Source organism: Cariama cristata, unplaced genomic scaffold, assembly GCF_000690535.1.
Source record: "Cariama cristata isolate BGI_N322 unplaced genomic scaffold, ASM69053v1 scaffold9161, whole genome shotgun sequence".
Lineage (NCBI taxonomy): Eukaryota > Metazoa > Chordata > Aves > Cariamiformes > Cariamidae > Cariama > Cariama cristata.
Window position 1 is genome coordinate 1 of NW_009598651.1, and position 12,032 is coordinate 12,032.

The following is a 12,032-nucleotide window of genomic DNA, read 5'->3' on the forward strand; positions in this document are numbered from 1 at the left end:
GCCCGCTCAGCATCATCCTTTTGCAAACCCTCTGCATGAACGGAGTTCACAACTTCTTTACTTGCCAGAAAGCCTTGGAGGAGTTTGTTGTGTTGTACTAACTCTGTACCGCTCACTTGCCCTCTCTTCGTTCTTTCTTGTTCAGCGTAGCCTGAGGTGCAGCGTTACGGGAGTCGCGCGAAGACGCAAAGCCTACAGGTGGAACAACTTCTGATGCCCTGTAAGCCAAAAATGGAGCTCTAGACGGAATAAAAGCCTTTGCCTCAGTACATGTTGTCTTTGGCATTTTTATTTTTGTTGGTCTGTTTCTTCTTCCTGCCACAGCGGCATATTCAGCATCCTCCCACAGCAAGGAGCAAAACGGCCTTTTGTGAAGAAATTGGTATTGTCACCTGCCAAAACCCCACTTAGCTTGGCCACATATCTCTGAATTTAGACTCTGATGGGGTACCTTGGGTCTTTCCGTGCTGTTACTTCTTGGTTTAAAGGTGGTACTCGAAGTTCATCAGCTGTGCTTCAGAAGAGACAGGAGCCCGACCTACCCGGGCCCCCCAGCTGGCCAGCGGCTAACACCTACCCAAGGAAATCGAATGCGTTGCTTCTGGGGGTGCAACCATGGCTCCCGTCTGTCTGCGCCTCTCGGTACAGAGGCTCTTCTCCTGTCGGCATGCTCCAGCCTACTGGCTTGTAACAAAGAGGCAGTGAAGGCCCACTGGAACGTAGCTACCCCTGGCTGAAAGACTGGGATTTTGTTTTACTCTTGCGGCTAACACCTACCCAAGGAAATCGAATGCGTTGCTTCTGGGGGTGCAACCATGGCTCCCGTCTGTCTGCGCCTCTCGGTACAGAGGCTCTTCTCCTGTCGGCATGCTCCAGCCTACTGGCTTGTAACAAAGAGGCAGTGAAGGCCCACTGGAACGTAGCTACCCCTGGCTGAAAGACTGGGATTTTGTTTTACTCTTGCCAGAAGGAAATGTAATGTTTCAATATAAGCCTCTAATACACTTCCAAAAAAAAAAAAGCGTGATGAAAGATTTGCTTGACATGACTAATGCTCTCCATAACGCCATTTCCCAACATGGCAGTAATTGATTCCCAGGTGGTCAATGACCAGGGGATATGCCAATGTAGGAGAGCATCTCTTCTATGTATAGGAAAGCAGCATATCAGCTCTGAAGCATGTGTAGCAGGTGAGGAATATGTTCTTTTCCAAAGTATGGGTGTGCCTACTAGTAAGCAGAAGTCAGAAATCCTTGCTGGCCTTGCAACAGCAACAGCCTGGTGAATTCTGCTTACCTTTGAACACACCTCAGAAGTGTCCCTGGTGTTGTGAGGCAGGAACATAAGGGGTAAGACAGCTGGCTATATAAACTAAGAAACACACACACACTCCCTCTGCCTGCAAGAAAAGATGGAGCCCTGCCCTGGGCCAGACTCTGGTTTTCCTTCTGGTAGGAAGCAGAACTCCTCAGAGCACAAATAAGGAATAATGAGACATCCTCCCTCTCTGATGTCCTCTCTCCTCCTGCAGGTCCAGGAAAATAAACCACTTTATTTCCCGACTGGCATGCCTTGGGTCTTCAAAGGCCAGCGCATCTTTTCACAGAGATGGAATTATTTATTTTTTTTTACAAGCCAGTCCAGCAGACATCTCTACACATTTTCCAGATCATGTGCAACTGTGTGGGAGCTGAAGGTCAGGCAACGTGAAAGGACAAAAAGCCATTTGGTGGTGGGTAATGTGTTCCCACTGCACTGCAGACCAAACCCTTCCTCTCTGCAAAGGTCATGATCAGAGCAGGATCTTATCCTTGCTTCAGCGTACGTGTTACCTTGTCTCCCCTCCCCATAAACCCTGGCCTGATAGAAATTCTCTCACACCATTGTTAGCTCTGCTAAAAGAGGTAAAATTTTATTCCAACACTTTCAGATTCAAAGCGTTAGAAGAAAGGTCCTAAAAAGACTATTCTGCCCCCCCATATCTGAAATGGCAGGTGGGATGAGTCTGTCCACATAAAAAGTCTGGCCAGAGCATGAAGTGCGGGTTGTACGGGGCTGTTCCCCAACACTTGGCTGCTTCCTGGTCACACAGGCACACCATTTTTTCACACCGGTCTGTCAGGTTATCTGCAAAAGAAAATACGAGTAGAGGAGAGATTCTGTATTGAGTGAAGGCAAGAAACAGTCTTAAGAGGAACAATTCCCTAATAAGGGAATTCTTAGGGAACAGAGGCTGTGGGAGTGGGAAGAGAGGACCAACATGTTGTGTTGTGTGTGGATTTGATCCTCCCCTGTCCTGTCTCTGTCAACAGAGCTGACCTTAACTGTGACCAAGAGCATCAGAAAGTAGCTGCTAAACGTAAATTGGCAATGCTTATAAAAATCTGCCCAGCACAGAGTGCTCCCTGCTTCTAGAGCTGTATGAACAATGGGGCTTTAGTTCAGCGGCCAAAGCTAAAAAAGAAAATTATTTTAGCTTAACCTGAGCTAAAAATATTCCATCTTCCCTCAGTCAGTCAATTTCCCTTCTAATTCCTTCCTCTGCAAATCAGACTGATCTCAAAAGAAAAAAATGCTGCTTTGAAAGGAGGAGTCTCCCATAGGGACATTCAGAAACCTGAGGGCATAGAAGCACCCACTGGGCATCCTTCATTTGTGCTCCGTGAGTCGCTCTTACATCTCTCTCTGATCACGGCAGAGGAGCCAAGGAACTCTGCAGCAGGGTCAGGTACCTGATTTTTATGAGTCAGCAGCTAACGAAGCTGATCAAAATCATATATGAAACTATATATAATACAACTATATCACTACATGACTAGGTAAAGGACCATAAGAAATATCAAAGCAACTAGCTCAGGTGGCTACATTGCAAATGACTGATTTTGGGTTAATGAACCCCATCCCACATATAGGTGGCCTAAAGGCAGCCATTGGGCTAATATTATTTCAAAGCACAGCATTTTGTTTATTTGAGGCTGCTACTATAGATTATCTAACACCCACCAAACCCTGCACTAGGCAAAGTTTAAAGTGTAACTTCATGTCAGTGCACATGGGCTTTGCTCCAAAATCAACTGCAATGACTATAGGAATCCTTCCAGATTTCACTGGACTTTGCTGGATCAACCCTGTATCTGATAAATAAGAAAAGTCCGTATTTCTTAAGCTCGTCTGAAGAATCACGTTTACTAGTAAAAAGTGTTTCAAGGGTCCCACCAATGAGGGCTCTAGCACTAAGGCCATTTTTTGCTCAGTTACTCGTCTTGCCTGATTTTTTCCTTGCCCCTCTGCTCCTTGAGTTCCTCCTACGCCATGCCAACCACTGTCCGTCTAATGCGAGTACAAGAGTCTGGCTTGGCAGCCATTTTTGTTAGAGCAGAATGATTTTTTTGACTAGCCCCCACAACTTACAGCCTTTTCTATATTCCAGATATCTATTGATTAGAATTTGCCTACACGTGATGGAATATCTGGACTGAAGAACACAGTTTTGCCAATTTTTTTCATTCCACAAACAAAACTGCCTAACAGTAGCAAAAGGCAGAGATGTCCCAGGTAAAATGAGGTTCTATTTAACTTACTTGAAAATCTCTGTGTTTAGGATACAGTGCCAGGCAACAGGCACTTATGTCCTCTTGCATAGAAAGGACAGTGCAAGCAGTTCTGCTTCTGATGTTTCTGGACATCATTACCCTAGGCCCAGAAGCATGCCTGGCAATGTAATTCTTTTTCCCTTTTGTTTGAATGGGATCAGACATTACACCTTCACACCTCAGTAAACCTGCTGTGCTGTAGTCTGAGGTAGGAAATTTGCCTTCAGAACACATTTGTATTGTTCCTCCCCATGGGGGATGTCGGGGAAGTGAAGCCTGCTGAGGGCTTGTGGAGAACAGTTGATGGATGCTTCTCAGGCCTTGCCTGGACATCAGTTAAGGAATTAATGGCATTTGTTTAACTAATGCTTGTTAGCCAGGTTGGAGCATCTGCAGCCCAGTGCACTCTTCTGGGCCATACTTTGCACATGTCTCAGGGACTCAATGATATGTCTCACATCTGCAGTTAGGGTTGTTCCTCCACAGCAAAAAGAAACAGGATTTTTTTTTTTTTCCCCATACAAAAACAGCTGGCAGAAACTATCAGTCAGCTGTGGAAATATGGGTAAGTGGGAGGGAGAGCGGATATACATTAAAGCAATACATTCCTTAGCCAGCACTTTGAATTTAATAGGTGGTTCTGGCACTTGGAAAAGAGCAACTGCGGATGTGCTCTGCCCCATCCCGTATCTGCTGGCCGATTTTCAGCTGCTGAAGAGGCTGAGGATTGCACTGGTAGAATATAGTCTTCTGATAAGGTAGAAATAGTTTTTTAATGATCAAGCAAGTAGCTTTGATGGCATGGGGACAAGTTTTACTCTCACATGTTTCTTTTCAAACTTTCGAAGTGTTCTACAATGGATTCTACCATCAGGGACTTTTTGGAGACTTAGAAATAGACGTGACAAATTCTAAGACTCAAGTCATCTGGTGTATGTCAAAACAAACTGGTGTGAGCCACTGATGGGCTGTGACTGTGCAATTCACGACCTTGACTGGGTACCAGCTGTAGAGCTGAGCACAGCCCACACTCACTGTATGCCTGCGGCACTCGAGAGCATTTGACTCTGCGAGTTTCAAAATTCCCGCTAGAGCCCTCGGGCTTTAGGCTGGAGTCCCATACGAGGCAAAGACGCAGGCTGGCACCCTATTTAACCAATTTAATGGTAAGTAGAAGAGTGAACGGTCCTGCTGGAGGAAGGGCCAAAACGGCCACGGGAAGGCCACCCCCGCAGAAGTGGTCACAGACAGACCATTGCACAGCTTTGGGAAGGCATCGGCAAGGAGCACGTATGCTTAATGTGGATGGACAGAGAGCCTCCAGAGAGGCAGCTGCATCCTTGCCAAAATGAGATGGCTTGTCAGCTCCACGTCCCCCACTCCTGCTCCTCAGCCTGGGGATGACTCAGGTTACCTGGGACGGGTGGTGCCGGGGCTCCAGCCTTCCTCCCAGCTCCAGCTGGGGACTCTTGGCAAGCCTAGCGATGCAGGCAAGGGATTGGAAGGAAGCTCAGAGGAGAACAGACATTGCCCGAAGCAGCTTTAAAACCATCTCAGCATACACAGACCTACCTCTGCGCCCACAAAGCTCTGAGGTCAGCCTATGTCCCTGCAGAGGAGGGAGCGAAATGAACCCGACACGAGCGAGCATTTCCTTACCGCACTGCACGGCGTTCTGCTCACATGCCCACTGGTACCGCTGTGCCTTGGGGCTGCAGCCTTCCTTCTCTGCCTTGTCATAGCAGCAGTCGTGCCTGTGGCAGCACCTGGGAGAGAATAAAAGGAAGAGTTTGGGTTCAGGCATCCTGCATGTTTCTGGGGTGTTTGGACATACTCCACGAGTGCTCCACGCACGTTGCACTTACAACAGCAATGTTCGCCCCAGCCTGTCAGTAAATCCTCTGTTGAATTCCACGAGTGCTCCACGCACATTGCACTTACAACAGCAATGTTCACCCCAGCCTGTCAGTAAATCCTCTGTTGACGAACCAAGCATCCCGGCATCTCTTTGAAAGCTCACATGGCTCAGGAGCTCATTAATGCCACATTTGCTGCCATGGCCACCGTGCTTCTTCCTCCGAGCTTTTGCCCTCAGAAAGGCAGGTGTGGTCAACACATGGTAATCCCACTCACTGAAACGGAGCTGAAGCGTTACTATGAGATGTGTGATCGTGGGTCACCAGTTTAGGCTTAGAAGCATCTTAGAATTTGGAGTTGGGATTGGTTTTGCCTTCCTCAGAATCACCAAGCAGCTTCATCTCTCCAATTCACCTGGACCTGCCATGTGCTCTTTGGCCCATCCAGTTTCTGAGAGATGGCTACAAATTCATCAGTCTCAATGGTGGGATTCCTCTTAGTTAACTTCAGATCCCTAAATGTAAACATCTCCCTCTAAGGTATTGATCTACACTGCCTTTATGCATGTCTGGGACACAGTTTATATTATCATGCTGCAGAGATCTAACATAGGTGAAAAACGTTGCATTCGAAAGTGCAATTGCTTTTCATTGACCATAGAGGGGTCTGAGTGACAAGCTCAGCTGATGATACCTGTCCTACAGACTAGCCAGTCAAATAATTCCCACTATCAGTTACTTCAGAATTTATAGAAAATTTGACCCCACTTGAATTTTATTCTGGTACTCTAGTGACTCAAAATACACTGAGAAAAGATTCGGCACCTCGAGAGGTTCTCTGCCAGATAACGAAGGTTGTTTGAGCAAGGATGTGAGGTCAGAGGCTGGAGCCAGAGAGGAGTGAGCTCCTGCATTTCCAGAAGCTGTCTCTGCAAGATCACTGGGGCTCTACAGAGAAACCACTCTACTCATTGGGAAGCACTGAGGCAGGCTGACCTTAGGGGTAAATGAAGGGCAGACAGCTTTTAGAGAAGCTCTTAAGTCCCAGATGTGAATGTCTTCAAGACGTGGATGAGCTGGCCAAAAAGGATCATGGCTGTCCTGGCTGCCCAAGTCCAGTTGAAGACTTTGATCATTACCTTCCAAGGCCTGAGGCCAGTGTACCTAAAAAGCCAGTAAGTCTGCGATGTACTCTGGGATCCACCATTATATCTCTCTGGAAAAGTGGAAAAACCCTGCAAGGAAGATAAAGGTGCAGGAAGTGGGGCTTCTCCAGAGACCTGTTGGGAGCTACCAGTACCTTACCCAAGGGCTCGGGAACATCACCAGGAGGATTTTGCCCTTTTAGAAATAGGTTTGTGGATATGAGGGCTGGTGGGCTGCGCGCGGTGATAAAGCCCAGGAAAAGTGGGCTTGAAGTGCAAAGAAGAAGATCCACCACTGATGCAAATTCTATAAAATGACTGGAACTAGATCAGGGGGATCATCTGAAAGAGACAACCAAATCAGACCAGTCAGAACAAATTCAGCCTTCAGGTAACCTCTGTGATTACACACAGGCTGAATTTAGTCCAGTGCGCTTTCCCTCCTGACTGAGCTCCCGATTTAGTAGTTAGAGCAGCAATTTCATCCCACAGATGAGTCTGCAAACTAAATGCCTTTTTCTTCTCATCTTGCGAAGATGAAACCTGTGCGATGTTTATGCCCAGACTACTCACAGCATTGTGAAACCTAGAAATGTAAGTTAGCAGTAGCAGACTACTATCTCCCTCCATGCCAGCTCCTCAAAGGACTTCAGGATGGGACTAAGCCCTATGGGATATACTAATCTCGAAGTTTTCCCATTAGGAATTACAGCAATTGCTGTAATTGAGATGGCCTTATTCAGCCCATGGAACCAGTTCTGTTGGACATGACGGCAGTAACAGGCTGTGGGTCAGATCCTTGTTGGTCCAGTTACACCTCACTCCTGGGCTTGTCCTGAAGAGGTTAGAAGTGAAAGGCCAAAGGAGAGAAGAATTCGCAACCTTGTGGAAAGTGTGAAAGTCTCAGCTTTCTCCAATGTATGAGTCCCTATGCAATGTGCCATATAATATGACTGGGATGGACTATGGCACTGAGCTACAGCTGAGACACATGTCATCTGGAGGAGCTGCTGTAGCCCAGGGCACCCTGGCTAACATACCTGAAGCTGCTTTGCAGCCTCATCCATCGTCAAGGAGGTAGATGGCAGATGGGCCCGTCATGGGTGTTTCCTATATGGGACACAGAGCACAAGAGGCCACGATGGAGAGCCAGGAATCAGGCTGAGCTGAGGCAGAGTGCCATCTGTAGAAATCGTAGGGTTTGTGAGGTCTGAAGAGTGAATCGGTAGTCAGATCAGTGAACTGGTGTCAGTGACGGAGGTCTGTGGGGAGGAGGAACAACACAAAGGTAGACAGGCAAAGGGAAGAGTTAGGAACCTGTGGGCCAAGGTAATGAAACTGCTCTTCGTGGACAGCTAGAGGGAACGAACAGAGAAAGAGACACGAGAAAAGCAAGAAAAGATCTTGGAGGAGGCGAAAGATGGTTTGTGAATCAGGCAAGGACGATCAAAAGCGCACTAGAGAGGTGTGCTAGCTAGCTGTAAGACCTCGCTGCTCCTTAGCTGGCTTGGCTAAATCAGGGGGATCGCACAGATTCTGCAGGATCACAGGATTTGGGGCACAATTCTGCTTCCACTTATGCTGCATCCTCCTGATGATACCCATAACTGCAGAGAGGTGACATGTAGCTTACACCAGCACAAAGCAAGATGACTTTGGCTCATATTCTACAAACATCTCTTTCAGATGCTCTTGAAAGAACTGCTAGGGAATGAAGAGTGAAGGAACCTATGGTTGTCCTTTGCCATCTTCAGTGGTCCCATCCTGTCTGGAAATGCCCTTTCCTGCACCTGGGTCACAGCGTGGTGTTAAGCTTTTAATAACCTGATGATGCCCGGTTAGACCAACGCAAACAGACTCAGCCAACACTATGGCAGAGCACTGGTCAACAGGTATGGAAAACAAACACAACTGTGTCATCTAGTTAGTAAGCAACCTATTCATCACATCTGGGCTACAAGACAGCCCTAATGGCTACAGACAGCTCCGGCTGGCCCACAGGGATTAGCTGGCCAGACCTCCGCCGTTGAGCAAATGCCATTAAGGTAAGAATTTGTCACGTTGCATTTGTCACGTTAACAGCACAGCCACCACTCTGTGTCTTTTTGTTCTCCTTTAACTCAGCAACTGAGGGGAAATCTTACTCTTCTCTATGAGTTTGCCAGGACTTAGATGAGCCATATATGCCACCCTGCCTTTCATGCATTCGGTGTTTTCAGGGAGATGCTGAGCACCTTCAGGTCCTGCTTTACAAAATGGGTGCTGCAGCAATCCAGGGGAACAGAAAGGGGAAGGAGAAACAAATCTATTGACTTTATGTGGAAGAGATGCCATCGTGTCTTGAAGTGATGGGACTGTGAGAGTGGAACAAAAGGGAGAAGGTAATTACTGACAAGCCACATCAAAGTCAGTGTGTGAAATAAACCTTATAAAAGGATTACACACTTGATGGCTTTTTTTTTTTTTTTTCTTCCATAAAGGAGAGGTGCTTAGAAGCATTCTAGCCCTGTCTAGACAGATTGACTGAATTACTCACAAGAAAATTACTCCTTTCGTAAGGGTCTCAGTAACAAACCTAGAAGTGTCAAGGGAGTGAGTAATTTCAAACAGTGTTTGTCACTCAAGGCTAGTAGTTTTGCCAATCCGCTTCTTTCTTTTTTAGAATGGCAAATATGGAAAATAATGTGGTCACTTTGGCAGGCATGGGTACTCAACCACACTGATTTTTGAAGTAGTTCTCAGTAACAGATATCAGAAGATTCCTCTAGCCAATATAAAATGCAATTTTTAGGGCTAAATCTAGTGGAGCGTTGCTGATTCTTCATAGCTAAGAACCCAACTAAAAACCTTTCTGTTTTTTTTTGCAGCCAAGCATTGCAGCTAAGGAATAATAATGAATGCACTTAACAGATCAAGCCTCCTTTGTACATACTATCTGCTACTTTGAGGCATTTCTAGTTGCAGAGTCTGATTTTCTGCTGTTAGGATAAAAATCACATCCCATGGAAATCAAACAGCAGCAGGAACACCAGCTCATGAATACGTGGCCATATTTTACCCTCTCTGTCTGTTTTTCAGGAGTGCTGACCACTCGCATCTCCCAGAGTCGCCTGAACTTGGGGGGTCACTCGACTTCTATGGAAAACTGCTTTTAGGTGACTCCGCTCAGGCCTTTGGTAAAAGAAATATGCCAGATTAGTGAAGTCGTGTTTTACATTAAAGGCCTGATTATGAGAGTTGGTAAAGGGCTAATAAAAATAATAAACACATTTACAAACACTTCTGTAGATGGTGATAAGCAGTCAAGAGATACTACTGAAAATTCAAAGAAATCTCTACACCTGAAAGCTATGACACTTTGCAGGCAGTTACTCATTATTTGTAAGTCCCATGTTGACTGTTTTGTAGATTAAATGTTTCATAGATACAAACCAGGGATGTGAAGAGAGGGCTTTGGGAGTAAAATGTCTCGCTGCATTAATGAAGACATCTCCACTAATTTTAGGGCATACCTGCTCTTTTATGCCCACAGAAGAGTTGGCTTTTAACCTTGGCATCTTTTCTTCCTTTTTTTTTTTTTCCCCTTTGTCCTGCCAGTTCAACAAAGTCTGGTTTTGTAGCGATGCGAAATGTCTCCAAGAGCTGGGTATTCTGGAAAGGTTGGTTTCCTTCCCAGTGAGCCGCACACTGCCTTCACCCCTGCTAAAAGCAGCACTTGCCTATCGGTAACACCTGGGCTGTTGACTGTCAATAAACAGATAGCCTTGAGTGCTCTGTCTTTCCAACCAGACAAGACTGCAAATAATGGGCTCAGAGCACACAAGAGTCCACTGTGCTCAAGATCTACATGTATGCTAATCGCAAAGTACAAGAAAGAAACCTTTGATTGCAACACCTCCTAGGCTCATTGCTTTTAGCCTCGGGAATAACAAGCACAGCATCTTCCTCACTAACAAAGAAAAGGGGAAATAACACCATGCTCTCCCCCGTTGTTGGTTCAGTGTGAACTAACAGGCAATGAAGGCAACAGGCTTGATTGCTCCTTGCAGTGATCTGGATTTCTTCCAGAGGATAAACAGTGATATTCCCATCGCTGCCATTTTCAGGACCTGGGCGAAATAACCCTTCAAATACCTGAATCACTCCCCTTTTTTCAGGCAGGGCTTGCTCTCTATAAATAAACTTGCAGATATTTCAGGAAATTATAATCTGGTTTCTCTTTTGCCCTCCACCCCACATAGTACAAGGTCCCAAGAGCTTTGGTCTCATCCAGAAGGTGGCTAAACCCTCATCCAAACCCCGAGTGATATGTGGGTCCTCACTCACAATTCCCCAGTGCAGTTCATAAATACTAAGCTCCCTCTCCACAAGGCAGTGACGAGTCCGTGGAGTCACAGTAGTACAAACAGGGAAAAGTGGGGAGATCTGCACTGCTTCTGGACACATAGTTGAGGTTCTTCTTACCAGTCTGTTTTATCTTTAGGCCAGCCTTGTCCTCCCAGTCCGCAGTAGCATCCGTAGCCAACATACGCCAAGGGAGACCGTCCCGTGCCACATGATATAGCTCCCGCCAATTCGATGATTCCTCGGGTGTGCAGTGAATGGGATTTTCCCAAAGCACCTTTCCAAACTGCAAAGACAGGACATGGCTACCCACAAGGATTAAACACACCTGACATTCATTTTCTTAAAGTCCTTAAAGGTTTTTCTGTTTTGTTTTGGCTGGTTGATCGGGTGCAGCTTTGACAATCTAATTGGCCATGACATTCAGCCTGCAAAGGGGACTCTGCAGGGGCCTTACCCGAGGGCTTGGATAACCAGGAGGTGGATGCAGAAATACCCAAGCAGGCTATTTCTGCAGAGGGAGCTCAGTTCAAGCAAGACTTGCTAGGTCTGGTGTGTGTGATTGCAGCTATATTGCACCTGGGAGCGGCGTGCCTGGTTTTGCACGCCATGGAGCCCGAGCTGTTGAGCTTTGCAGGACCTGTGCCAGCACCATGCAGAGCCAGCTGGGCTTCACTGCACCCCAGAGCTCCCAAACCTGGGAAAACTTACTAGCTACGCTGTGGTCCAAGTGGGATGTGAAGCAGCAGAGGACAAGAACACAACCAGACCTAACCTGGGCTCCATGTAAAAAAAATGAGGTTCCTATGTTCCCCAAGATGTCTTATATTATCCAAGTTTCCCCTACTATTCAGGATATTTTAACCCATTCTCCAGATGGCAAAAAGCTGGCAGTACTGTTACTTTGCATAGAGGGATAGCTACAAGTCCCTGAGCTGGTAAGGTATACTTTGTCAAGGACAGAGTGCCGGTGTTAGCCAAGACGTATGTATACCGGCTTTCTTTTGAGTGTTTGGAAGTGCTGGCAACACTTACATCTGCTTCCGTTATTACGTTCCATTTAAGTCGTAACCTCAGGTTGGCTGCGTTAACTT

At 46.5% G+C, this 12,032-nt stretch overlaps 1 protein-coding gene across 1 annotated transcript; it reads right to left on the reverse strand.

The window, feature by feature from the left end:
* Nucleotides 1-1,890: 1,890 nt before the first annotated feature.
* Nucleotides 1,891-11,224, reverse strand: LOC104168701 (group 10 secretory phospholipase A2-like; the record flags this gene model as incomplete). Its single annotated transcript, XM_009709375.1, has 3 exons — nt 1,891-2,127; nt 5,253-5,359; nt 11,059-11,224. Coding segments are annotated over 3 exons (437 nt in total), but the record flags the coding sequence as incomplete, so codon positions are not given.
* Between the last annotated feature and the right edge of the window lie 808 nt (nt 11,225-12,032).